Source organism: Lynx canadensis, chromosome A2 (assembly GCF_007474595.2).
Source record: "Lynx canadensis isolate LIC74 chromosome A2, mLynCan4.pri.v2, whole genome shotgun sequence".
Lineage (NCBI taxonomy): Eukaryota > Metazoa > Chordata > Mammalia > Carnivora > Felidae > Lynx > Lynx canadensis.
The window spans coordinates 24,647,590-24,671,881 of NC_044304.2; the positions used below are offsets into that span (position 1 = coordinate 24,647,590).

Below are 24,292 nucleotides of genomic sequence, written 5' to 3' on the forward strand. Positions count from 1 at the left end.
CTTCACTATAGTAAATAATGCTGCAGTGAACATGGGAGTGTATGTATCTTTTTGAGTTAGTGTTTTTGTTTCTGTCAGTTAAATACCCTGAAGTGGAATTGCTGGATCATGTGGTAGTTCTACTTTTAATTTTTTGAGAAACCTTTGTACTGTTTTCCATAGTAGAAATGTACCAATTTATAATTCTCACTAACAGTGCATGAAAATTCCCTTTTCTCCGCATCCTTGCCAACACTGGTCATTTCTTGTCTTTTTGGTACTCCCATTCTGATGGGTTAAAGGCCATGTCTCATTGTGTTTTTTATTTCCTGATGGTCAGTGGTGTTGAGTATCTTTTCATGTAGCTGTTGGCCATCAGTAGGTTGTCTTTGGAAAATCATTCAGATCTTCTGCCCATTATTTATTTATTTGTTATTGTTTCATTAAAAAAAATGTTAATGTTTATTCTTGAGAGAGAGACAGAGACAGAGTGTGAGTGGGGGAGGGTCAGAGAGAGAGGGAGACACAGAATCTGAAGCAGGCTCCAGGCTCTGAGCTGTCAGCACAGAGCCTGACGCGGGGCTCAAACTCACAAACTGTGAGATCATGACCTGAGCCGAAGTCAGACGCCTAACCGACTGAGCCTCCCAGGTGCCCCTGTCCATTTTAAATCAGATTATGTTTTTGCTTTTGCTATTGCATTGTATGAGTTCTTTGTATTTTGGCTATTAACCTCTTATCAGATACATTGTTTGCAAATATTTTCTTCCTTCAGTAGGTTGCCTGTTCAGTTTTTTGATGGTTTCTTTTGCCCTTTGCTATGAAGAACGTTTTTAGTTTGATGTAGTCTCTTTTACTTTTACTTTTGTTGCCTTTGCTTTTGGACTCAGATTCAAAATATCATCGCCAAGACCAGTGTCAAGGAGTTTAATGCCTGTGTTTTTATTTTTAGGAGTTTTATAGTTTTAGGTCATACATTCAAGTTTTTAATCCATTTTGAGTTAATTTTTGTGTATAGTGTAAGATAGTGGTCTGGTTTCATTATTTTGCAATTGACTGTCCAGTTTTCCCAGCACTATTCATTGAAGAGACTGTCCTTTCCCTATTATGGATTTTTTGGCTCCTTTGTTGTCAATTAAATGACTGTAAAAGCATGGGTTTATTTCTGGGCACCCAGTTCTTTTGATCTGTATCTGTTTTTATGTCAGTACCTTACTCTTATGATGACTATAGCTTTGTAATATAATTTGAAATCAGGTGGTGTAATGCTTCCACCGTATTCTTTTTCAAGCTTACTTTGGCTATTTGGGGTGCTTTTGTAGTTCCATAGAAATTTCGGCATTGTTTATTTCTGTGAAACATGCCATTGGAATTTTGATAGGGATTGCACTGAATTTGCAGATTGCTTTGGACAGTACAGACATTTTAAGAATCCTATTAATTCTTCCAGTGAGTATGGAATATCTTTTCCATTTGTGTATTCTTCTTCAGTTTCTTTTAGTAACATCTTATAGTTTTCAGTGTGCAGGTCTTTCACCTCCTTGGTTGAATTTATTCCTAGGTATTTATTTTTGATGCAATTGCAAATGGGATTGGTTTCTTAATTTCTCTAATAGTATTAGTGTATAGAAATGCAACACATTTTTGTATATTAATTTTATGTCCTGCACCTTACAGAATTTGTATTTTTCTGACAGATTTTGGTAGAGTCTTTAGGATTTTCTGTGTATAATATGTCATCTGCAAATAGTGACAGTTTTACTTCTTCCTTTCCAGTTTGGATGCCTTTTATTTTGTTTTTCTTGCCTAATTGCAGTGACTTGGATTTCCAGTACTATGTTTTGTTTTTTTTTTAATTTTTTTTTCAACGTTTTTTATTTATTTTTGGGACAGAGAGAGACAGAGCATGAACGGGGGAGGGGCAGAGAGAGAGGGAGACACAGAGTCGGAAACAGGCTCCAGGCTCCGAGCCATCAGCCCAGAGCCTGACGCGGGACTCGAACTCACGGACCGCGAGATCGTGACCTGGCTGAAGTCGGACGCTTAACCGACTGAGCCACCCAGGCGCCCTCCAGTACTATGTTGAATAACAGTGGGGAGAGTAGACATCCTTATCTTGTTCTTTATCTTAGAAAAAACTTTCACCTTTTCACTGCTGAGTGTGATGTTAGCTGTTTACTTGACATATATGGCCTTATTATGTTGAAGTGTGTTCCCTCTATACTCTCTGTATAAGAGTTTTTATCATAAATGGATGTTGAGTTTTGCTTTTTCTGCATCCATTGATATGATCTTTATCTTTCATTTTGTTAATATGTTGTATCTCATTGATTTATTTGCAGATGTTGGAACATCCTTGCATCCCTGGAATAAATTCTACTTGATCATGGTGTATGATCCTTTTAATGTATTGTTGAATTCTGTTTGCTGATATTTTGTTGAGTTTTTTGCATCTATATTTGTCACGGGTATTGGCCTGTAATTTTCTTGTGGCATTCTTCTCTGATTTTGGTATTGGGGCGATGCTGGTCCCATAAAATGAGTTTGGAAGTGTTCCCTCTTCTGTTTTTTGGAATAGTTTGAGGATTGGTTATTAATTCTTTGAATGCAGGGTAGAATTCACTAGTGATTCCATCTGGTCCTGGACTTTTGTTTATAGGGAGATTATTTTATTTTATTTTATTTTATTTTTTTTATTTTATTTTATTTTATTTTATTATTTTATTTTATTTATTTTATTTTATTTTATTTTATTTTATTATTTTATTTCTGATTCTCCTTACTAGTAATAGGTCTGTTCACATTTTCTGTTTCTGCATCATTTAATCTCGATAGGTTGTATGTTTCTAGGAATTTATCCATTTGTTCTAGGTTGTCAAATTTGTTGGTGTGTAGTTGTTCATAGTAGTCTTATGATCCTTTGTATTTCTGTGGTGTCAGTTGTAATGTCTCCTCTTTCCTTCTGATTTTTGAATCCTCATTTTTCTTGGTGATTCTAGCAAAAGTTTGTCAGTTTTGTTTATCTTTTCCAAAAATCAGCTCTTAGTTTCACTGATACTGTCTATTGTTTTTATAGTCTCCACTTCCTTTTTTTCCCCCTCTGATCTTTGTTATTTCCTTCCTTGTACTGAATTTGGTTGGTCTTCTTTTTCCTTGAGATTTAAAGTTATGTTGCTTATTTTTCTTGTTTCTTGATGTAGGCATTTATCACGATGAACTTCACTTCCCTCTTAGAACTGCTTTTACTGCATCCCATAAGTTTCGATGTTGTATTTCCATTTTAATTTGTCTCGACATTTTTTTATTTCTCTTTTGATGTTTGGACTCCTTAATTTAATCTCCACATAATTATGAATTTTCCAGTTTTCTTCATGTAATTATTAATTTCTCGTTTCATATCATTGTGGTTGGGAAAACTGTGTGCAGATATTAATTGAAATTTCATGAATTTATTTTATTAAGACTTGTCTTGTGGCCTAACATGATCTAGCCTGGAGAATGTTCCATGTGTAGTTGTGAAGAATGTGTTTTCTGTTGCTTTTAGATTGAATGTTCTGAATATATGTGTGAAGTTCATCTGGTCTAACATTTAAGGCCTTTGTTTTTTTACTTTCTGTTTGGACGATCTATTCACTGATGTATGTGGGGTTTTAAAGTTTCCTGTTGTTGTACTGCTGTTTATGCCTGTTAATACTTGCTTCATATATATATACATGTATTTAGGTGCTCACGTGTTGAGTGTATAAATATTTACAAATGTTACATTCTCTTGTGGATTGACCTCTTTATCAGTATGTAATGCCCTTCTTTGTCTCTTTATTGTAGTCTTTGTTTTAAAGTCCATTTTGTTTGATATAAGTGTGGCTACCTTCAATTTATTTTATTGTCCATTTGCATGGAACATCTTTTCTCATCCCTTATTTTCAATCTGTATGTGTCCTTCTGAAGGGAGTCTCTTTATAGGCAGCATTTAGATAGGTCTTTTTTTTTTTTTTTTTTTTTTTTTTTATCCATTCACCCATTCCATGTATTTTGATTTGGAAAATTTAGTACATTTACATTGAAAGGAATTATTGGCAGGTGTATATATATTACCATTTTTTTCATTGTTTTCTAGTTCCTTTCTGCTTCTCTTCCTTTGTTTTGATGACTTTAATGGTATTGTTAGATTCTTTTCTTGATCTTTTGTGACTCTGTCCTTTGTGTATCTACTGTAGGTTTTTACTTTGTGGTTAACATTAGGTTTACATACAGTGTAACTTAGAACAGTGTGTTTTAAGTTGATAACAATTTAAGTTTTAACATATTCTAAAGCTCTACGTTTTTACCCCCCTCCCTCATATTTTGCTTCTGGTGGCACATTTTGCATCTTTTTATCTTTTGTATCCCTAACTAGTTATTCCAGTTATGGTGATTTTTACTACTTCAGTGTTTTTAAAAATTTTTTTTAATGTTTATTCATTTTTGAGAGAGAGTGTGAGCAGGGGTGGGGCAGAGAGAGGAGACACAGAATCTGAAGCAGGCTCCAGGCTCCGAGCTGTCAGCGCAGAGTCCAACGTGGGGCCTGAACTCATGAACTGTGAGATCATGACCTCAGCTGAAGTTGGATGCTTAAGCTACTGAGCCACCCAGGCGCTCCTATTGTTTCAGGGTTTCAACCTTTAGACTGGTCTTATAAATGATTAAGCTACTACTTTTATTTTGTATTAATGTTTACTAGTGAGATTTTTAGTTTTCCATTTGTTGTTGATTAGTGTTTGTTTTACATTCCTTTTAAGTCTGGTTTAGTGGTGATGAACTCTTAATGTTTTGCTTGTCTAGAAAGTAAATTCTTTAATTCTGAATGATAACTTTGCCACGTACATTATTCCTGGTTGGAAGTTTTTTTTTTTGGCACTTTGAATATATTGAGTCACTGCCTTCTGGCCTACAGAATTTCTGCTGAAAAATTTCATGTAGTCTTTAGGAGGGTTCCTTGTATGTAACAAATTGTTTTCTCACCATTTTTAAGATTTGCTCCTTGTCTTAAAGTTTTAACATTTTAATTATAATGTATCTTTGTGATGGTTTCTTTGTTTTTATCTAATTTTGAATTCTCTGGGCTTCCTGTATCTGTATATCTATTTCTTCTCCAGGTTAGGAGATGTTTTTTTCTCCTAGAAGTTTTCTGCCCCTTTCTCTTCTTCCAGGATTCCATCATATAATGTGAATATTAGTCTGTTTGATGTTGTCCCATAAGTTCCTTGAGCTATCTTCACTTTTATTTGTTTTTGAGTTCACTGATCCTTTTTTCTGCTTCATCTTGTCTGCTGTACCCTTCTAGTGTATGTTTCAGTACAGTTATTCTGTTCCTCAGCTCTGTGACTTCTGTTTGGTACTTTGATACTTACATTTATTTTCTTTTTGAAGTTTTCCTTGCTTATCCATTCTTTTTGAGTTCTGTGAGCATCTTTATCATTACTTTGAACTCTATCAGGTAAATTACTTCTATTTTTTTTTTTAAGTTTGTTTATTTTGAGGGGCACCTGGGTGGCTCATTAAGTTGGGCATCCTACTTTGGCTCAGGTCATGAACACAGGTACTGTGCTGGCAGCTCAGCCTGGAGCCTGCTTCAGATTCAGTCTCCAGCTCTCTCTGACCCTTTCCCGCTCGTGCTCTCTCTCTTGCTCTCAAAATATAAACAAACATTAAAAAAATTTTTTTTAAGTTTATATTTTGAGAGAGAGAACCCGTGGGGGAGGGGCAGAGAGAGGGGACAGAGGATATGAAGCAGGCTCTTTGCTGAAAGCAGTGAGTTTGAGCCCTGTGTCAGGCTCTGTGCTGACAGCTCGGAGCCTGGAGCCTGCTTCAAATTCTCTGTCTCCCTCTCTCACTGCCCCTAGCCTGTTCATGCTCTCTCTCTCAAAAATAAATAAACATTAAAAAAAAAAAGGGGGAGGGGGGATTGAGTGTGCCAAGACCGGGTCAGTGCCCTAGAGGGGAATATCTCAGTCAGCACCTAGATTCAGGCTGAGTGGAAGCCAGACCTTCAGGCATCAGCTTTTAACGTATAAAAGCATATACAGTCCCAACAGGACCACAAGCAGAAGCGCACCTGGCCTCCAGAGCCAGGTGATCAAGGGGCACCCTGCACATAGCAGCTGCGCAACAGACATGTATAAGGAGATATTGGGACCGTGGAACAGGACAGAGGAAGAACGTGAAGATGACATCTGCTGGTTGGAGTGAGGTAGACAGGAGTGGATGGAGGAAGGTCTCTAAAGATAGCATCTGCCAGGGGTGCAGGGGATACCTAGAGTTTTAAATGAAGGTAGTACTTGCCAGCCTTAGTTCCCTGGAACAGTATCCCAGCAGGTCCCTAGATGTGTGTTGTTAGATGCCTGCCCCTCACTTTATGTGAAAGAGGCTCATCTACTTATATTACACTCTGGGCACTATTGGCTACCTCTGCACTGGGCCCTGGGGCAAGTGAGTCTACACAACAACCCTTTAAAAGGCATTTCTTCCCTCCACTATAGCTTGGTGGGTCTCATGGGCATGAGCCTGTTGGCTTTCAAAGCAAGATGTTTTGGGGGCTCATTTCTCAAGTGCAGGTCTTAAAAGTTGGAATGCCTGATGTAGGGTTCAAACCCGTTGCACCTTAGGGAGCCGCTCTGGGTTACTAACTTACCTACTTAAGCCACTTGCTTACTTAAAATTATTCTGCTTATGAGCTCTTGGTATTTTTTGATACTTCACTCTTAAGCTTGAAGAATCTGGTTCAGTCCCATCCCTAGGTCCAGATAAATTACTAAGTTATATAAATCCTACACATAAAGGGAAAGTGAAAGTAAGTTTTTAAAATAATGAAACTATGTGTCTTTTCACTGAGCAGCTCTAAATAAGGGAATTCAATCAGTCAGAGTCCCAAAATAGAATAATTCAAAATGGTTTATGTAGGAAGGGAGTATTTCTAAAGGAGAGTCAGAGATTCAAAGGAGAATCAGAGGTAGTGCATATATCAGATTTATGGGAACCAGAGAGGGTGCATGACTCTTGTGCTAGGTAGCAACTAAACTGATTACCGGAACCTAGAAGACAGAAGTTGTGTCCGAGGGAACTTTGAGGGGAATGATGAACTATGGTAAAGGGACAGAGTCAGCCTCAGGTCAACTAAGAGAATGAGCCAGTGGAGTAAATATCCTGATTTCATTCTGTTCCCTCCCTTTACTCTGCTTGTGAACCCTGTTGACTGAAGCCAGAGGATCAGGAACCCATTAATACAGTTCATACCAGTCAGGTTGCCAGGGTAGAAAAAGGTGTTAAGTGGGTACAGAGTGGCAAAAGAAGATACCCACTATGAGAGTGATGCAGGCTGGGCAGCCTTACTATGGATTGGTCCTAAAGCATGTCCAGCCTGGAATAACACACCTAGTAAGTGTGCAAAATAAGAGAGCAATAGCTAGAGTTGATTTTTTTTAATGTGAACACAAACCTTTTTTCGTGACCTAATTATGTATTTAAAATTTTAATCTTGAGTGAAAGAAAACCTTTTAAAAGATTGTTCAACTGGTCCCATAGCTGTTACAGCTGAACACATCACTAAACATGTAAATTGTAAAATTTCAGATGTTTTTTTGAGTGAACCGTTCCTGACATTGTGTGTGATTCAGGGATGATCTGCAGGCCGAGTATAATGGTATATGAGATCTATAGATCTAAATACACAAAATGCAATGTGACTTACATCAGTAGCAACATTTCCCTAAAAATTTGGTTCCAAGGAGGGAGGTATAAAAGAAATTTTCCCAGCACTTTTGGGGTGAAGACAGAAGGACATTTTCCAGATCCTGTATATTTTTGTATGTTGTTAATTTCAAAACAAGTTACCAGAAAAACTTAACATCTCAGAAGAAATTTTTTACATTGCTTTTGTGACACTTTTGTCAGTTAATGTTATAGGGAAAATTAAATTAAGAGTTTTGCTCAGAAATACACTTAGATGTAGAAGATGATATTACATACAGCTTCTGTATATTCTAAATGAAAACCAGGACAGTCCTGTGAAAAGTTTTGTTTAAAAAATGGTCTATATTATGTGATGCTAAGAATGAATCAGCTTAAGTTTCGATCCATGCTGTGGCATGGGTGACCAAGGAATTATGCTGAGTAAATAAGCTGAGCATAGGGTTGGGGAGGAGTGCACAGACACACAAATATTACATAGTTCCACTTATGTGAGGAATCTAGGGTGGGGTGGACACATTCATAGAGATGGAAAATAGAGGTTGCTGGGGGTTGAGAGTGGAATGTGGAGTTACTGCTTAGTGTATACAGGGTATGTTTGGGGTAATGAAAGGGTCTGAAATTGTGCAGCCCTGTGGGTATGCTTGCTGCAGTGAATGGTACACTTAAAAATGGTTGAATGGAAGATTTGGAGAAATTGGAACACTTGTGCACAGTTGGTGGTAATGTAAAATACTATGTAGTCACTATAGAAAACATAAAGAATTTCCTCAAATAATTCAAAATACAATTGCCATATGATTCAGCAGTTCCCCTTTGGGGTATATACCCTGAAGTCTTGAAGAGCTATTTGGACACCAGTGTTACTGCAACATTAGTCATGATAACTAAAAGGTGGAAGTAATCCAGATGTCCCTTAACAGATAAATAGATAAAGTGTGGCATTTAGACACCTCTGATGGTATATATTATTCAGCCTTAAAAAAGGAGGAATTATGACACATGTACAGCTTGGATGAACTTCGAGAACATTATCCTAATACGAAACAAGCCTGTCCCAAAAAGACAAATACTGTAGGATCCTACTGACATGAAGTACTTAAGAGTAGTCAAATTTATAGAAACAAAGTAGAATGGTGGTAGCCAGGAGCTTCAGGCAGGGAGGGAGGAATGGGGAGTAGTTTAATGGGTATAGAATTTGTTTTGAAAAAACAAAACAAAAAACCCTGTGTAATACCTTTGAGAAAAAAACCTAAATTTTGTGTTAACAACAATTAAAATTAAGCCTTTGAAGTTTTTCTTTTTAGATGACTTAAATACAGGAATGTTCACCAATGCAGAATCATGCTGTGGATCAGTAATAGAGAGGGAAATTATAAACTGTTCATCCCCTGAGATTCCTGCAGAATTTAGTGAACAACTTCACACTAAGAAAGACAAACAGGAACTAACAAATCAGGATAAAGGAGCCAACTTAGAAAAAGAAAACAGTTGGTATAATGATCAGTGGAATGAATTCACAAGGACAGAGAAAACAAAACCAGTGAAGAAAGGTCCTAAAAGGCCCGACTGGAATATAAATAAGCCACTCAAAAGGTATATTCCAGCATCAGAAAAGTACCCTAAACAGCTTCAAAAGCAGAGAGAAGAAAAAAAAGTAAGAAGGCAGATGGAACTGCTTAATTTGGTAGAAAGAAACAGTCCTGGACACCTCTCTCAAAATAGAGGGCCTTCACCAGTTCTTCCTTCATCTCAAGAAACTGAGCCAAGGTTCAGGTGGCATCTAATCAAAAAGGTAAAACTCCTCTGTCTTAAAATATATTTTGAAGTATGTATTGATGTTTCTAGATTGAAAACCAGGTTCCCCACATGCATGTTTTGACAAGGCTGTTCTGTATCTGAACAAGAGTTTAAGAAATGTGCTTTAGTTTATAAAGGATTGTTAAACTATGGCAAATCCATCAAGTTTTATAGGAACATAGCCATGTTCATTCCTTTATGAATTGTCTGTGGGTGGCTTAGAGTGGTTGCAAGAGACCACATGGCCCACAAAGCTAAAAGTGTTTACTGTCTGGCCCTTTACATAAAAACTTGACACTTAAACCCTGTCTAGATTAATGCTGTTCATTATTCCATTATTCAAATAGCTACTCAGAATTCTTGTTTATAGTCCATATTGACAGAGGGTAATTTTACAAGGTCACATATTACTGTATTGGTTCCCTGTGACTGGAAAAATACAAAATCTCTATCCCATCATCCAGTATCTGTTATTCAAATATTATCCTCAGATTATTTCCACAAGTAATCATCAGAAGTATTTGTGGGTATATAAGGCAAATACTGTTACTCCTTTCTGCATTTATCTATCTTTTAGGAAGAAGATCCTCTGAAAATTAATTCTTTCAGCAAGGAAAGGTATGTTACGGACTGGATGGATTCCACAGCTACTTAGTGCTGTGTATATGTGGTAAAGAAATACACAATATTTGCTGAGAATACAGTTGAGATGAAAACATGAGCATGTATGAAGTCAGTAACTGGAGGTCAGACTTCCACGTGAGGCATAGAGGTTTAAGGGATATGTGGCTGGCATTTTACCTAAAATTTGAAGGCCCAATTTGGACTGGGCCTAATAAACATCCTGGGTGGGAACGTAGGTAAGGTATTGTCTGCAAACTTAGCTAAAATAGTTGGAATTTCCAGTTATGTCAACAGTGGAATAGACATTGTACTTGGATGAAAAAATGACTAGTAGGGATAATGAAAAATTCAGTTAACCAGTAGGAGATTTAGATTGTTAGGAATTTGATTCTGTGCCTTTGAACCAGATGGTTTAGAGTTCTGACAGAATGTGGCTCTAATGAGTTTAGTTCAGATGGTAAGTATATTATTTTATGCTAAATTATCTCAGGAGAAACATTAGGCTTACGTTAACCCAGCTAATGTTGATCGCCCATTTTTCCTCTATGCTGTATATATCCTTGCCAAGTAAAAACTCATCCTATTCTGTTGCTATTTAGGGAAGGTATCCTAGAACTCAGTTCTGTACATAGTGTTCCTAAAGGTTTTACATTTAGGATAAATTGAAATGTGAAGAGCAGATATACTTACTCTAAAATGCATAATTTTGCATTAAATCTTCTTAGTCCTTATTGTGCTTTTTTGAAAAACACAGGTCTCCATCACCACCACCAGTTCCAGTGGTGAAAAACAGAACACAACAGACTCAGACACTAAACAGTAATTATGAAAGAGAGAATCTGATCTTAGAAGGCAGTCAAACAGAAACATCACCTGGGGTTTCTGAACCGTCCCATTTTATCCCCTATGTCCGAACCAGTGAGATCTATTACCTTGATCCAGATGCACCACTGTCTAGGCCTTTAACCCAGGATCTTCAGTACCAAAATCCACATGGTAAGTAAATTCAAAATCCAAATTAATATTCTTGCCCTTAGCCAGGAGAGGTATAATTTCCATTTTGGGGTGCATAACTAAATTTTTAATTGAATATGTAAGTTTATTAATGAATCCTTAGACTACTCTAAGGGCTGTATCATATTAGAGTTATATTTAACATACTACTTTCATCTGGCTTCAGACTGTGACCAAGAACAAGGACAGCTACTTGACTTTGGTGTCAGGGACCCACTTCTTAATCCTAACTTGTTGAAAAACAGGGATCGACAACAAGCAATCCTTAAGGGACTATCAGAACTGAGACAGGTATGATGAGCTTTTTCACCAAGTGTGGATGTAACTGTTTGATGGAGGGCTGTGTGTTGGATCTTAAGCAGGCTCCATGCTCAGCGTGCAGCCCGATGCAGGGCTCAATCCCACAATCCTGGGATCATGACCGGACCCGAGTCGAGAGTTCAACCGACCAAGCCACCCAGGAGCCCCTGGAAGGCTGTATGTTGGAATGGCTGTGTTTTACTTACTTACAGTGCCTAATTGGTTACATGATTTATGTCACTTCTCCCACATAAGAAATTCACCTGTGTATTAACCTTGAATAGAAATAAGATTTGCCATTTTAAAAATCTTTCCAGTATGAAATCATGAGACAGTTCTAATATTAAGACAATTTTATTGAGTGGAAAAAAAAAGCATACATTTGAAAGGTAAAACATGATCAATAAGGCCCTAAAACCAAAAGCAGAAAATACACAATTATGCTTTAATAAACTCTTAGTAATGCAGTTCACGTTTTTTTAATTGAATGTGTTGGCAGTGTTCAGAACAGTGATCCAAGTCCCAAAGAATAATATAATCCAGTGTGAAATTATACATATAACCTTACTCATCAGACTACATCTTTTCCTCCCAGACCAATTATTGTCAGATAAAAATAAAATCTGGTAACATACACACTATTTTAAGGCTATAACCTTTTTCTATCAGGAAAAATAAACTGCCACTTTAGACGTGCCCTTTTCCATGTCCAGTCATTTGCTAATGCCTCTTGCATTTCAAATTGTTGATTGAACAGTTGCTTACTAGTTCTCACAGAGCTAGAAAATCACCCATACTAACAGAATTATGTAGAAAGTATCCTTCAGTTCTCCAAATGCTAGCTTTGGCTACATGTAGATTGAGTTATTTATGTAACAAGCAGTAAATATTTTCAATTTTCCTTTAAAGTGACAAGGCACTTAATAGAGGTAAAAGTTGTGAGGTCAAGAGGCAGGAATATATATGATTGTACACAGTGACCCACCTGTATAGTAGCCACATCTTATTTCAGCAGAGCCTTGTCTAAGCCACTAAGGTTAGTGCAGTCAAGATAAACACGGGATGTTCGGGGAGACTCCTTCAGTGTGTCTCATTACCATTTTAAGAGCTATGTCATTGGGGAGACTTTGTTTTACAAGTTAGTCATCCCTCTTGGTTTTTATCCTAAGAAGGTAATCCTGGGTATACAACATCCAAGTGAGTAAGTTTTTTGAGTGGTTCAAAATTCAACATGACAAGCTATGGCTGAGTAATGGAATTTATTATTATAGGTTTTCAAAGTAAATAGAATTCTGGGTTAGCAGGGCTGAAATGTAAAATAGGAATAATTTGCAAGTCTGCTGCACACCTCACTAACATATTAATGTGATTTCAGGGCCTTCTCCAGAAGCAAAGGGAGTTGGAAACTAATCTCATGCCTTTAGCTGCAAATCAAGAAGAGAATTTTAATTCTTCGTTTTAAATGTAGAAAATCAAATCCTTCACGTTTGTTGTCTTCTAAATTATAAAATGTGTTCATTGCATAACTGTATTTTCCAAATAACCTAGATTTATTTTAAAAATGCTTATTTAAAACTTGTACATTATGTAGTACAACACTGTATATATATTTTACAATAAAACGGACATTTTTTGTAAAGCTTAGTAAAGAAAAAAAAAATTTCTGCTCTATCACAATCTAGGCATTTAAGTCCTGTAAAAACACTTTCCACTTACCTTACGACAGGTTTCTGACCTGTTCACAGACAACGTTCTTCTACACTTATGAAGCTTATTACTAAGATACCACTTAGGTATTTTGCTCTACAAAAAGATTTGAAAGGTTAGAACTCAGATTCTAAGTTCTTCTGAAGGGCGGGCCCAAAGGAAGGTCTGACTTAACACATCCCAACTTTTACTAGAGTAGCTGATTTGGTATTTCTTTTCTCTAAATCCTTTTTTTTTTTTTTTTTCTTTTTTCACTTGTGGAAACTGCATTTTCAAAAAACAGTTTGCATTTGTAATGCAGGCAGTTATTACCAATATAGTTTTAAAACTGATCGCCATATACTTTGTGAATTTGAAGTTATTTTTTAGAACAGCACTCGTGTTTAACACCTCAAAAAATATACTTACATTTTGCTAAGACTACCAATTTAAAAATCCATAGCAAATTTGTTCAATGCCTTTAATAAACAAACCTATCTTTTGAAATAGGAGACTGAATTTGAGTAAGTCAAATTTCACACTAAGTACTGAAAATCGTTAATTATCAAATACCCTCGAATAAAAGGTTGAGCAAAATTTTAGCAACAGGCAATTTTTACATGGCTAAGCTTAAAGATAAAAATAATGCTGCCTGGTATTAAGTCCTAGGTCTTAAATCTTGAGGTATTGAGCCAAATCCTGTAAATATTTATTGACATCACTGGCTTATACCTGTATAAAAACACTATACAAAAGCTTAAAATAAATACAATAGTTGACTGATATGTCATTTCAGCAAAAGTAGCTGGTATCCTGACAGAGGGGGGGAAAAGTTATTTACTATGGTTTTGCAAATATCTAATTTTATGTATAAAACAGGCTTCAATTTGAAGTCTAAGTACAGGTGACTTATAAATGTAAAACTTAAAAGTGCCAACATGAGATAATTCAAGTACAATATATGTTAAAAATATATATATTTATTTCAATTTTCAGATGCTTCAACTGTTACAGGCCATCATGATTTAAATAAAAGGAAAAAAAAACATTTGAGAAAGGACAAGAAACCTTTTGTTTAGAGAATGAAATATAAATTGTTATTTCACTTATAAGAAACAAAGTCCATAACAACCTGTTTCAAAAAAAAAAAATTACTATAATTATTTCTCTTTTGAAAACGGCCTGGAAGAATCACTTTTCCCCCAACTTAATGGAGATGGAGATTTATCTCTATCCAAGCTTTGAGTATAAGCAGATAAAAAGTAATTTTCACTTTCTTGAGACTGACTTGATGAAAGGGCATATGGTGTCCCCAAAAATGTCTGATGAGTGAGAACGTTAAAATGACTAAACTGATGGGACATATGTAATTGACTGTGATAAACCTGAAAGCTGCTATATGCATCTTGTTCAGTTGAACTGCTGTTCTCTCCTTCAGAGCACACTAGAGCAACAGAAGCTCTCTCTTCAGAATCAATCTGACAAGTCTTATCTTCTAATAAACTTTTTTGCACGTCAAGAGACGATTGCAACTCAATTTGAATATTCTTATTTTGATCTGTTCCACGTGATCCTTTGGTCTCTTTCGCCAATATTTCTGAATGAAAATTGCTGCATACTTCTATTTGTGAGATTTCATCCCCTGAATCCAGAGACATATCCTCTTCATCCTTTTCATCGTTTTCTAAAAGAGCTACATTTAAAAAACAAAAAGTCCTCCTCTATTGAAATACACAATTTGTTTAAGTTTTAAAATTATACACTACTCACACAATATAACGCGTCAGGGTCTGCAAGTCCACAATCCCTTAAAGCTTGGTCTTCTGCCACAAGTTCACTTAGTCACAACACTCACACTAGGTGTGAATGTCCAGATAATCCGATGCTAAAAGCTTCTGCGAAATGTGTTCACGTTTAATGTTGGGAAATCCCAACTCCCAGCTCCAAAGGGGTTAATGTCAAAACAGCATCTAAAGTTATACGGTAATTCAGTATTTGACAAGACAAATAAAAAATAAAAATTTTGACATCTAGCTTCACTGGATTATGACTAAACCAGTTAGTTCTATCAAATGTTTGATCATCTCTGCTTTTCCTCAAAAACAAATTACATCTTTCATTTAACATAAAACCTGGAACCAAAGCAGAGGCCATCTCACAAAAGACTAAAGCTATGGATATCCCTTACTACCTTGTAATTAAATTGCTTTATACATCTGGGGAGATTTAGTAGCCCAATGCTAAATCCCCATTATCTGGTGTCCTCCTTTTAAAAATAGAACCCCTTTGCTGACAACAGCAGCCAATAAAAGCTTACAAACCCTCAAGAAAATGCCTACTCTATAGTATGCGACACAGTAACTCTTAACAGCTTGTAGTGATTACAGTATAAATGAGCAGATTTTGTGGATGCTAAGTATAAAAATCATAGGTGCCTTGAAATACTTTCCCTGAAGCTATTAACACTGAGGGTGAGTAGTTTCAGGACAGGCATTTCGTTATATGAAAATGAAACAAAACCGTTCCTCTTTTTCTGTCTGCCTTAAAGAAAAGGAAAACTACTGAAAAGTTACCTGACTGCGACTCAAGATTCTCATTAGCACCAAGCAGTGGAAGGTTTTCTTCTGTGATTGAGTTGTGATAGCCCACAAGATTTTTAAAGTTTTGCATAAAGTCTTCAGTAGTTGCAACCACTATTCCATTATCTGTATAACTGGAAATCATCTTGATATTCTTTTCTAAATTAAAAACAAGTTTCTAGTATAAAACACTTGAAACTATACATGGACAAATGATGGTGCCTGCCCCCATTCCCCATAAAAGTGCTCAACACCTACCACAGGCCCAGAAAATCCTTGCATCCACACCTACATTCACAATAGGAAGCTTAAGGGCGCTCTTTACCTGTTAAAAAGACTATGTGTCTTTGCTGTACGTTCTGAGCCTGAAGTCTGATGAGGCAATCCAATTCTGGTGCATTTCGAGTTTGTGAATCACAATTGTGGTACGACAGAATTTCAACCAGATGCTTCTTCTGATAGACATTCAGAAGCGTCAACAGACTTAGAGCTTTAGCATTCAATCTGTGAAATTAAATAGTTCAATATCTGGATCTGCATTTCTACAGTATGGAAATTTTTGCTTCAAATTAAAACCATAATTTCTCAATTGAGGCAACTAATGACAACTGCACTGCTTAGTTCAGTGCCTAGTGAATGGGTTTCTCCTAGGGGAGAGAGGGGAGCAGGAATTGTGCAACCTACATGTAAGTCCAGGGGCTTCATATGGGTGTAAAAGCCTGAGAACCGGCTATTCAGCTTAGGCTAAAAAATCTCAGTTGTTTTACTTAATAAAAAACAACAGTTCCCTTTAACTTTACTAATTTAGAACTTGAATGAAGGACACAGAAGGACAAAAAATATATATAAACATCTCCTTCAAAAAAATACATGGCTCTAAGCTGTTTCTACACCTCCAAGCACAAGGCAACAAGTGGTAGAAATTACTGACTACTGTCAGGAAGATAAAGGTACTAACTTTGTACCAAAGTTACACCTGTGGGCCTCACTGTTATCTGGTATACAAAAGTAAGGCTTTACTGATGCCTGTTTCACATGATTTGAAGATAAAACAAGTTTCAAAAGAGTGAATTACTACAAAAAGTTACTTTTCAGTTATTTAAGCCTGAATTTCCTTCTTAAGTGTACCATGGGATTAGAAGGTATTAGGGTATAAAAAAAAAGTGTTTTGTAGTCTGTTTCAGAAATGCTGGCTGACAAAATGTAGGTTTTTTTTTTTTAATTTTGAGAGAAAAAGTGTGAGTGGGGGAGGGGCAGACAGAATCCCAAGCAGGTTCCACACTCAGCGAGGAACCAGACATGGGGTTCCATCTCACGACCGTTTAGATCACAACCTGAGCCAATATCAAGAGTCGGACAATTCACCGAATGAGCCACGCAAGCACCCCTGTAGAACAGAAGTCTTAGTCTCTCAGATCCCTAATTATGTAAATATACTATATGGACTCTCTAGTAGGAAGATACAGTATCCAAAACTCCTCTATCATTTGTGAAGCCTCTCAAGCTGACTAGTGTTCTAAGGACCACTGGGTATGCTAGAAATCACCTATTTCCATAAATAAATGTCCTAATCACAAATCCCCTTATGTCGGGATTAATCCTTGTCTCAGTATGTATGCGCATCACTAGATTAGCTAGCTGCCTAAATTAGTCCTCAGTTGGGAAAGAGTCTGACCTAGTTGGCATATACAGTTTGGTAAAAAAAAACAACAAAAAAAAAAACACAGACTATTCCCTCTTGATTATTCTAAATCCCCAACTGGCAAAGATGAAAACCATTTTACCTATATACATAACTAGAAACTAGAACTTCAACTCAAGAAAAACTCTACCTAAATAAGAATACTACTTCCAAATAGGCTAGAATTATATCTACATTCCCTTATGGCTGGCTAAAGATACCTGTGAAAACTGAGCAGCATCGATGATAATCTATAAACACAGAAAAATAAAATTTTAAATTAGCAACCATTATACAGTTATTTTTCAAATCTTACCTGCCCAATTCCTTTAGTTTTTTCTGAAATTTACAGTGGACTTTCCATTGCCATTTTCCTTCCGGAGTACTAAGTTCTTCGAGGAATGTCAAAAAATTTTTAAGGTTTTCTGTTAGAGATAACAAAGTTCATCTTAAATTCAATAAATAATAGTCAATCCACAACTGAATTATGGAAGAAATTTTTGTTGATATTATATAGAAATGTCTACTTTCCTTTTTTTTTTATTTTACTTTGTTTTTTTAAAAATATATGAAATTTATTGTCAAATTGGTTTCCATAAATGTCTACTTTCCTATGTAGTGTTGCCCCCCACTTTTTTCCCTCTGAGGGAGACAGATCTATACATACTCTTAGATTTAAGAACATCTACATAAAAAAAAAAAGAACAGGATGATAACAATAACAAAGCAGAAGTGATACAAATGCAGTAGGAGCAGGTAGCCTTGCTTTATACCAGATTTAGAGGAAATTATTTGCAAAGACTAAGAGAAGAGTAAAGAAATTTGAGGCAATAAAACCTCAAGAAAACGATGAAAATGTATTAGTTATCTGTGATTGGCAGAATGGACAATACATTTAAAAAGCATGAGTCACTGAGGTGCCTGGGTCGCTCAGTCAGTTAAATGTCTGACTCTTGGTTTCAGCTTAGGTCATGATCTCAGTTTGTGGGATAGAGCCCTGCGTCGGGCTCTGCACTGACAGTGTGGAGCCTGCTTGGGATATTCATTCTCATTCTCTCTCTCCCTCTGCCTCTCCACTGCTCGTATGCGCTCTAGTTCTCTCAAAATAAATAAACTTTAAAAACAAAACACAAAACCATGAGTCATTAATCAGAAAAACCTAGAAAAGACAGAAGTTCATACTTGAAAGAATGCACAAATCTTACCAATTGTGATAACTTCTGGATTTAGAATGGATTCATCAGACACGATAAAACCTCCAGATACAAATAATTCATTATATGTATGATTTTTAACATCATCCAGACTATCAACACCAGCAAAACTAACACAAGGGAGCTTCTTTAAAGTCACCAAGCCAGGTACCTATTTAAATCCCAAAACAAAAACAAATAAAGAATGAAATGGTTAAGACTCAAGTGTGAAGTGACCTACAGGAAAAGTCTAACAAAATGCACTACAGCTCATCTATATTAGTGTGTTGCTTCTGGAAAGCCAAGCACAAAAATAATATTCCCAACATGTTCAAATACATAAATCAACATTTATGTACTCGGTGAGTACTGTAAACAGAATGCTGTAAAGAAAAGGTACCTACAAACGGACTTGGAAACAATGATATAGGCCAACCTGTCTGGCCCTGTGAATGCAGGCAGAATTCAGAGGGCAAGAGCCTATGGTACTGGAACAGTCAGGAAAGCCTTCAAAGGGCAGTAGGACTTGAGACAAGCTCAGAAGACTGGGTGGGGTTCCTCCATATGCAACAGAAATGGGAAATGATGTGGCAGAGAGAGGGTACAAACAGGTTTTACCTGGGACATACGAATGAAAATGACAATGTAAAGAGAGTGAACAGACCCACTGACATTCAAGGAGTCAGTATTCCTAGTCTTGATGAGTGACAGGGAGGGTATGGGACATGCCGCAATTTAAAATTTTGTAAAGGTACAAACTTGATCACAAACTGATTCACAGAAGGATCATTAGGTCTCAAGCCCTAAATCTACCAACCTTGAAGTTTTCTCTCTTTTCAGACCTTACAAGGATATTTTAAAAACAAAGAGCTTTAGTCTCAAAGGCAGTAAGATTTTAAAATAAGGGAGTTTTTATAGCCAAAATAATAGTGAATTTGACTTAATATTCTACCTTGTGAATGAAGCCTGCAATGTCTTCATTCTGAATAATAATCAATAGTTTATCTAATTTTGATCTTCTTTCCAAAAACTGTTCTGGATGACATTCTGTATTGCCTAATTTGATAAGATATTCCTGTTAAAGAAAAAAACTAAATCAACATTAAGAAGTTTTTTTTTTTTTTTTGCAAATATCCATTTAACACTACAAATGCAAGATAAACTGGCAAGTGTAACTACTGTTCGAACACTAGCAATGATGACCTTATACTCTAGGGACCCTAGAGATCATCAAGTCCACTCTTCTTATAGAACAACCTATAGCTCAGAGTTTAAGTGGCCAGTCACAATGTTACAATGCTATGCAGTGAAAACTAAGTAAATGTCAATGGTGGGTAATAGAAAGAACCATAAGAACAATGGTTAGTCAGGTTCTTAATCCAGTTCCATTACTTATTCTGGGCAACCCAGAGTCCAATCATCAACCACTCCCTCACTCCCATTTTCCACTCCATTTAAGGCAAGCCCTTGGCTATTTGCAGCAAGGTTGCCAGTATACTCCTTTAGTTATAAAGCACTTTTCTTATTGTAGCTCATTTAATTCACAACAGTCCCAAAGTCATTCATACAGAGCTTCAGCGTATACAATGGCATTCACATACTAGTTAGCCATGTCTGTCAAGTTTATACCTTCAGCCGAAATAGACCCTCCCATCTAATTAATACCTCCCTCCATGTTGGTGACATGGTACTACCTTTCAAAGGACACATGGTGGTAGTACAGGCAATTTCCTTTGCTCTTTGCTTGCTGGTGGAATCCTGAAGTCTGAGGTAAACTGCAGGGTCCTAGAGGTCACATTCCTTTTTTCACATATACAGGAGCAGATTAATTTTCTCAAGATTGGCAAGGCTGGTTAGATAGCCATTAAATCTAAACCCAGCTTGCCTCACAAACAGTCTACTGCTCTGTTAAGAACGGTCTACAAGTGTCACCCCCAAAGAGGATGTTTCTGTGTAGCCCTAAACTAAATAAAGCAGCGTCTTCTGTATTATTAGATAATTAAAGCTTCTGGGCAGATCTCAGAACAGCTTACAGTCAGGTAATGAAAAAGTAAATTGCTGTCTGACAGACCAGCGTATAATTTTTGGTCTTTTTACAGTAAGAAGTTTTAAAAGCAAGTTCATTTTAGGTAAGACGGTTGAACAGTCTGATCTCATCTTTCCAAGAAATCACACTGAGCACTCTTCCTCCCTCTTCATTTCCATGCCCTTCATGTTCTTATGGCTGCATTACATGAAACATGCTGACATCAAAGAGATCCCCAAACTGACAAAGGCTCAGGACATGTCAGCAGCACAGAGTTTCTGGGCCACTGTAGGCTACAAGGCCCTTATTTATAGTCCTTTCTGCTTCCTCTAACAAAACAAACAGAAACTCATCATGGTAACTAAATTCCATAAATGGGAGGAGGCATTTATTTTAAAACCTATGGTATTCCCTTAAGGAACTGAAATCCTGTAATTTAGTGAATGCTAATTGTTAATATGAAAACACTGATATAATTGTTACTGTGTTATAATTCACCTATCGTTACAAATGTTACATACTTATGCATCTGCACAGACACACGCAAGTGTTTTTAAAAATCACATACTTGAAACACTAGTCTTACTCTGTAGCTTCAGTAGAAAAAAATACACCTTGCAGTGAGGAATCTTTCATGATTGGGGAATCTTTCAGGATCATCATGTTTTTTGATCAAAAAGGCTATAAGGAATCCTGACATGACCAGGGTATCAAGAAAATGCCAAAAGATCACATATATCATGATTAGGTCATCCCTGGACAGTTTTTTCTATCTGATTGATAAAAAACCCATAAGAGGTAAACACTGATAGCTTCCTTTACTTCTCTGTATCTTTCTCTCCCCTTCATTAAAAACCCAAGTACAAAGCATTTAAAATCTCTGAATCAAGAGTTTAAAGGTATTTGCAGTGTGCATACAAATGGTCTTCAATACCACCCAATAAAACAAGATGTTAATCCTAAGATACTTAGATCACAGGTTCTAAATTTAATTGAACTTACTAGTTTTTTATTTCAGTCTGTATTAAATTACGTAAGAAAGTATATCATCAACATTTAAAAACAAAAAAAAATCCATTTTATAGACATTAGACACAAGACAAGTTTATATAGCATTACTATTACCTTCTCATTTAGTTACCTTTATTTCTTTACAGAGCACACTCTCTTCTTCTTCATGAATATAAAATTTCACAGTATTTTTCTGGACATCTTTCATGATTTTAACCAAACTGTTAAATACTTCAGGTTCTAACTGGCTTATAAAATTTGAAAGAGCTGGTTGGGCAGAAATGTTTACATCACTGGGCGATTTTGTTGTTTCTTTTTCTACTGGTTCCCGTACAGTATCACCAGGTACAGTATGGTCAGAAGTCACCATTATCTCTGTGGCATGGTGTGGCTGGTTCACTTCTACTTCGGTTAAACCCAAAGATGAAGAGGAATGCTGCTCACTGGAGTTGGTGTCTTTCAAAGGATCACTACAAAGTGGTTCAAGGAGCTGTTTATTGTTGAAGTCACTTGAGGAAATTGGGATGACAGGCTTTCCCAGAGGATTCAGTGCTATCTTAGTACCAGAATCATTAGGACTGACTGGTGGCAAATTCCCACCCTTGGCTGATGCTTTGATAATAATAGTATTTAGTTTCTCATGCAAGCCATCTACAAACTCCTGTACACCAGCTTTGGAAGTCTTAGAATATATGAACTCAGAAAGCCGTTTCATCTTCTCTTGTGTTGAAAAAATAGGTGTGGAAATTCTACTGACATATGAAACATTCTTTTGCTTCAAAATCTCTTCTATCTTCCTAGAAAAGAGACTGTACTCTCCTAACACTGTCCTCTCTGTGGTTTCACTCATTGTTGGTGGCTCTGCTGCTGGCACACACTGCTCCTCCACTGTCACCACCTGACCTGTCAACACGTCATCCTCAGTGGTGCCCTTTAGTGTGTCTGTAAATGGAGAGGATGGAAACTGGTAATCAGAACTTCTCTGTCTACTTATTACCCGGGGGTCGTTAGGAAAGGCCTCCTGTGGTGGCAGACACACCAGTTGTTCTTCTGGTGATTTCATACCTATATAGGAAGAGTTCATTATTGTAACAGCAATCCAAAAAAATAACACCTGAAAACACAAACTCATAAATAGGAATGTCAGATCAAAGCATATACTTAGAATTAATTATGTACTGGAAGGTAGAATAAGAATCTCAAATAATTATGTGAACCCTATTTTCTAAGTGCCCTATCTATGGCTGGTCTTTGGATTTAGGTAGCTAGAGTAACAAGTTTGGATGTTATTTTCCTTGATTCCTTTTGAAGTGTTTGAACAAATGCCAATTTGGAACTGGCAACAATACAAATTAAGTCATTTGCTTATTTCTGCTTCTCAGATCAGGAAAAGAAAGGCTCAAGAATATGGAAGAGGACATATTTCATATCTGCATTAACAGTTACACTCTTGAGATGAAGAGGTCATTCAGCTAACTACTGATTTTAATGGAACCATAACTCTGACTTTTGACAACCAGCACAATCCACAGATTATACTTTTTTCCCCAGAAATTCTAAATTCAAAACACAATATGGTTTTAAAACTACAGTTCAAAACAGACACCCTAAGTCCTTTTTTAAAAGGGGAAAATATGTTTAACATCAATTTATAGTAATAATATTTTTAGGAAAAGAAAAAATCTTTGCCTAGATGATATTATAAAATTTTATTTTTAATTTTCTTAGATCTTAGCAAATATTCCCCAACAAATTGCTGTTGTAGTCTACAAAATGGTACCTCCATACGAAGAAGTGCAGGCACAAGTGTAGTCTTCAAAACCACGGTACTTTAAAGATATAGTGAATTCCCTATTCAAGTTTGCACCTAGGTGTGGCTGCATGCCCTCTCCACACACATTCAGTTTGGGTTTCCTCATATTCACACTTTTCTAAGGGCTTTAACAGCATCAGCAGCTGTCAGCTTGTGACATTTTTCCACCAATCTTGGTATTTACCATGAGCCACTCCACCCATTAACTACTGCACAGACACCTGTCAGCAAGACCACAACAGGTCTATAGGTAGAAGGGGAACAAAATAACCAATGCACCAAGATAAGAAAACTATATGAAACTGGAAACCAGAAAATTCAAGTTCCATAAAATAACTCAGGAATACAAAACATCCTTCTTAAATTTGCAACATGGGGTTTAGTACACACACAAAATACATTTTAAATTCTATCTTACATAACAAATGGGTTGCAGAAGACTACCTATAATTTTTAAATTTCTGATTATGTATTATTTCAAGTGAAATAACCTGCTTCCCAAAATGTACAGCTGTAGTTCAAACCAATAAGCTTATACTTGAAGGGCTATGGATAAAAGGAATTTTTTTCTAAAGTGGAACAGAGCTTTAGGGGCGCCTGGGTAGCTCAGTTGGTTAAGCGTCTGACTTTGGAGCAGGTCACGATCTCGCAGTTCGTGGGTTCAAGCTTCACGTGCTTGTGCTGTGAAGCACAAGCTTCAAGCTGTTCAGCTTCTGTGCTGACAGCTCAGAGCCTGGAGCCTGCTTCAGATTCTGTGTCTCCCTCCCTCTCTCTCTGCCCCTCCCCTGCTTAGGCATGCTCTCTCTCAAAAATAAATAAATAAACCTTAAAACAACAACAATAACAACAACAACAACTCTA

General features: G+C 36.6%; 2 protein-coding genes across 13 annotated transcripts in view; one reads left to right on the forward strand and one right to left on the reverse strand.

Moving 5' to 3' along the window:
• Positions 1–14,665, forward strand: part of CCDC66 (coiled-coil domain containing 66) — a 51,496-nt gene extending 36,831 nt beyond the window's left edge. For 5 of the 7 annotated variants that reach the window (XM_030307049.1, XM_030307050.1, XM_030307052.1 and 2 more), the window contains 5 exons: positions 9,012–9,499; positions 10,082–10,122; positions 10,883–11,124; positions 11,309–11,433; positions 12,818–14,665. In XM_030307049.1, the coding sequence (XP_030162909.1) occupies positions 9,012–9,499; positions 10,082–10,122; positions 10,883–11,124; positions 11,309–11,433; positions 12,818–12,904 (983 nt within the window). In that variant the 3' untranslated portion in view covers positions 12,905–14,665. The remainder of the gene's footprint in view (positions 1–9,011; positions 9,500–10,081; positions 10,123–10,882; positions 11,125–11,308; positions 11,434–12,817) is intronic. The other 2 variants (XM_030307053.1, XM_030307055.1) reach the window with 1 other exon arrangement.
• TASOR (transcription activation suppressor) overlaps positions 13,742–24,292 on the reverse strand; it is a 50,521-nt gene continuing 39,970 nt past the window's right edge. For 2 of the 6 annotated variants that reach the window (XM_030307044.1, XM_030307043.1), the window contains 7 exons: positions 21,749–22,683; positions 19,534–19,656; positions 18,594–18,753; positions 17,705–17,813; positions 16,033–16,211; positions 15,702–15,866; positions 13,742–14,821 (listed from right to left, as the gene is read on the reverse strand). In XM_030307044.1, the coding sequence (XP_030162904.1) occupies positions 14,289–14,821; positions 15,702–15,866; positions 16,033–16,211; positions 17,705–17,813; positions 18,594–18,753; positions 19,534–19,656; positions 21,749–22,683 (2,204 nt within the window). In that variant the 3' untranslated portion in view covers positions 13,742–14,288. Of the gene's footprint in view, positions 15,099–15,701; positions 15,867–16,032; positions 16,212–17,704; positions 17,814–18,593; positions 18,754–19,533; positions 19,657–21,748; positions 22,684–24,292 lie in introns of all 6 variants that reach the window. The other 4 variants (XM_030307045.1, XM_030307048.2, XM_030307047.2 and 1 more) reach the window with 4 other exon arrangements.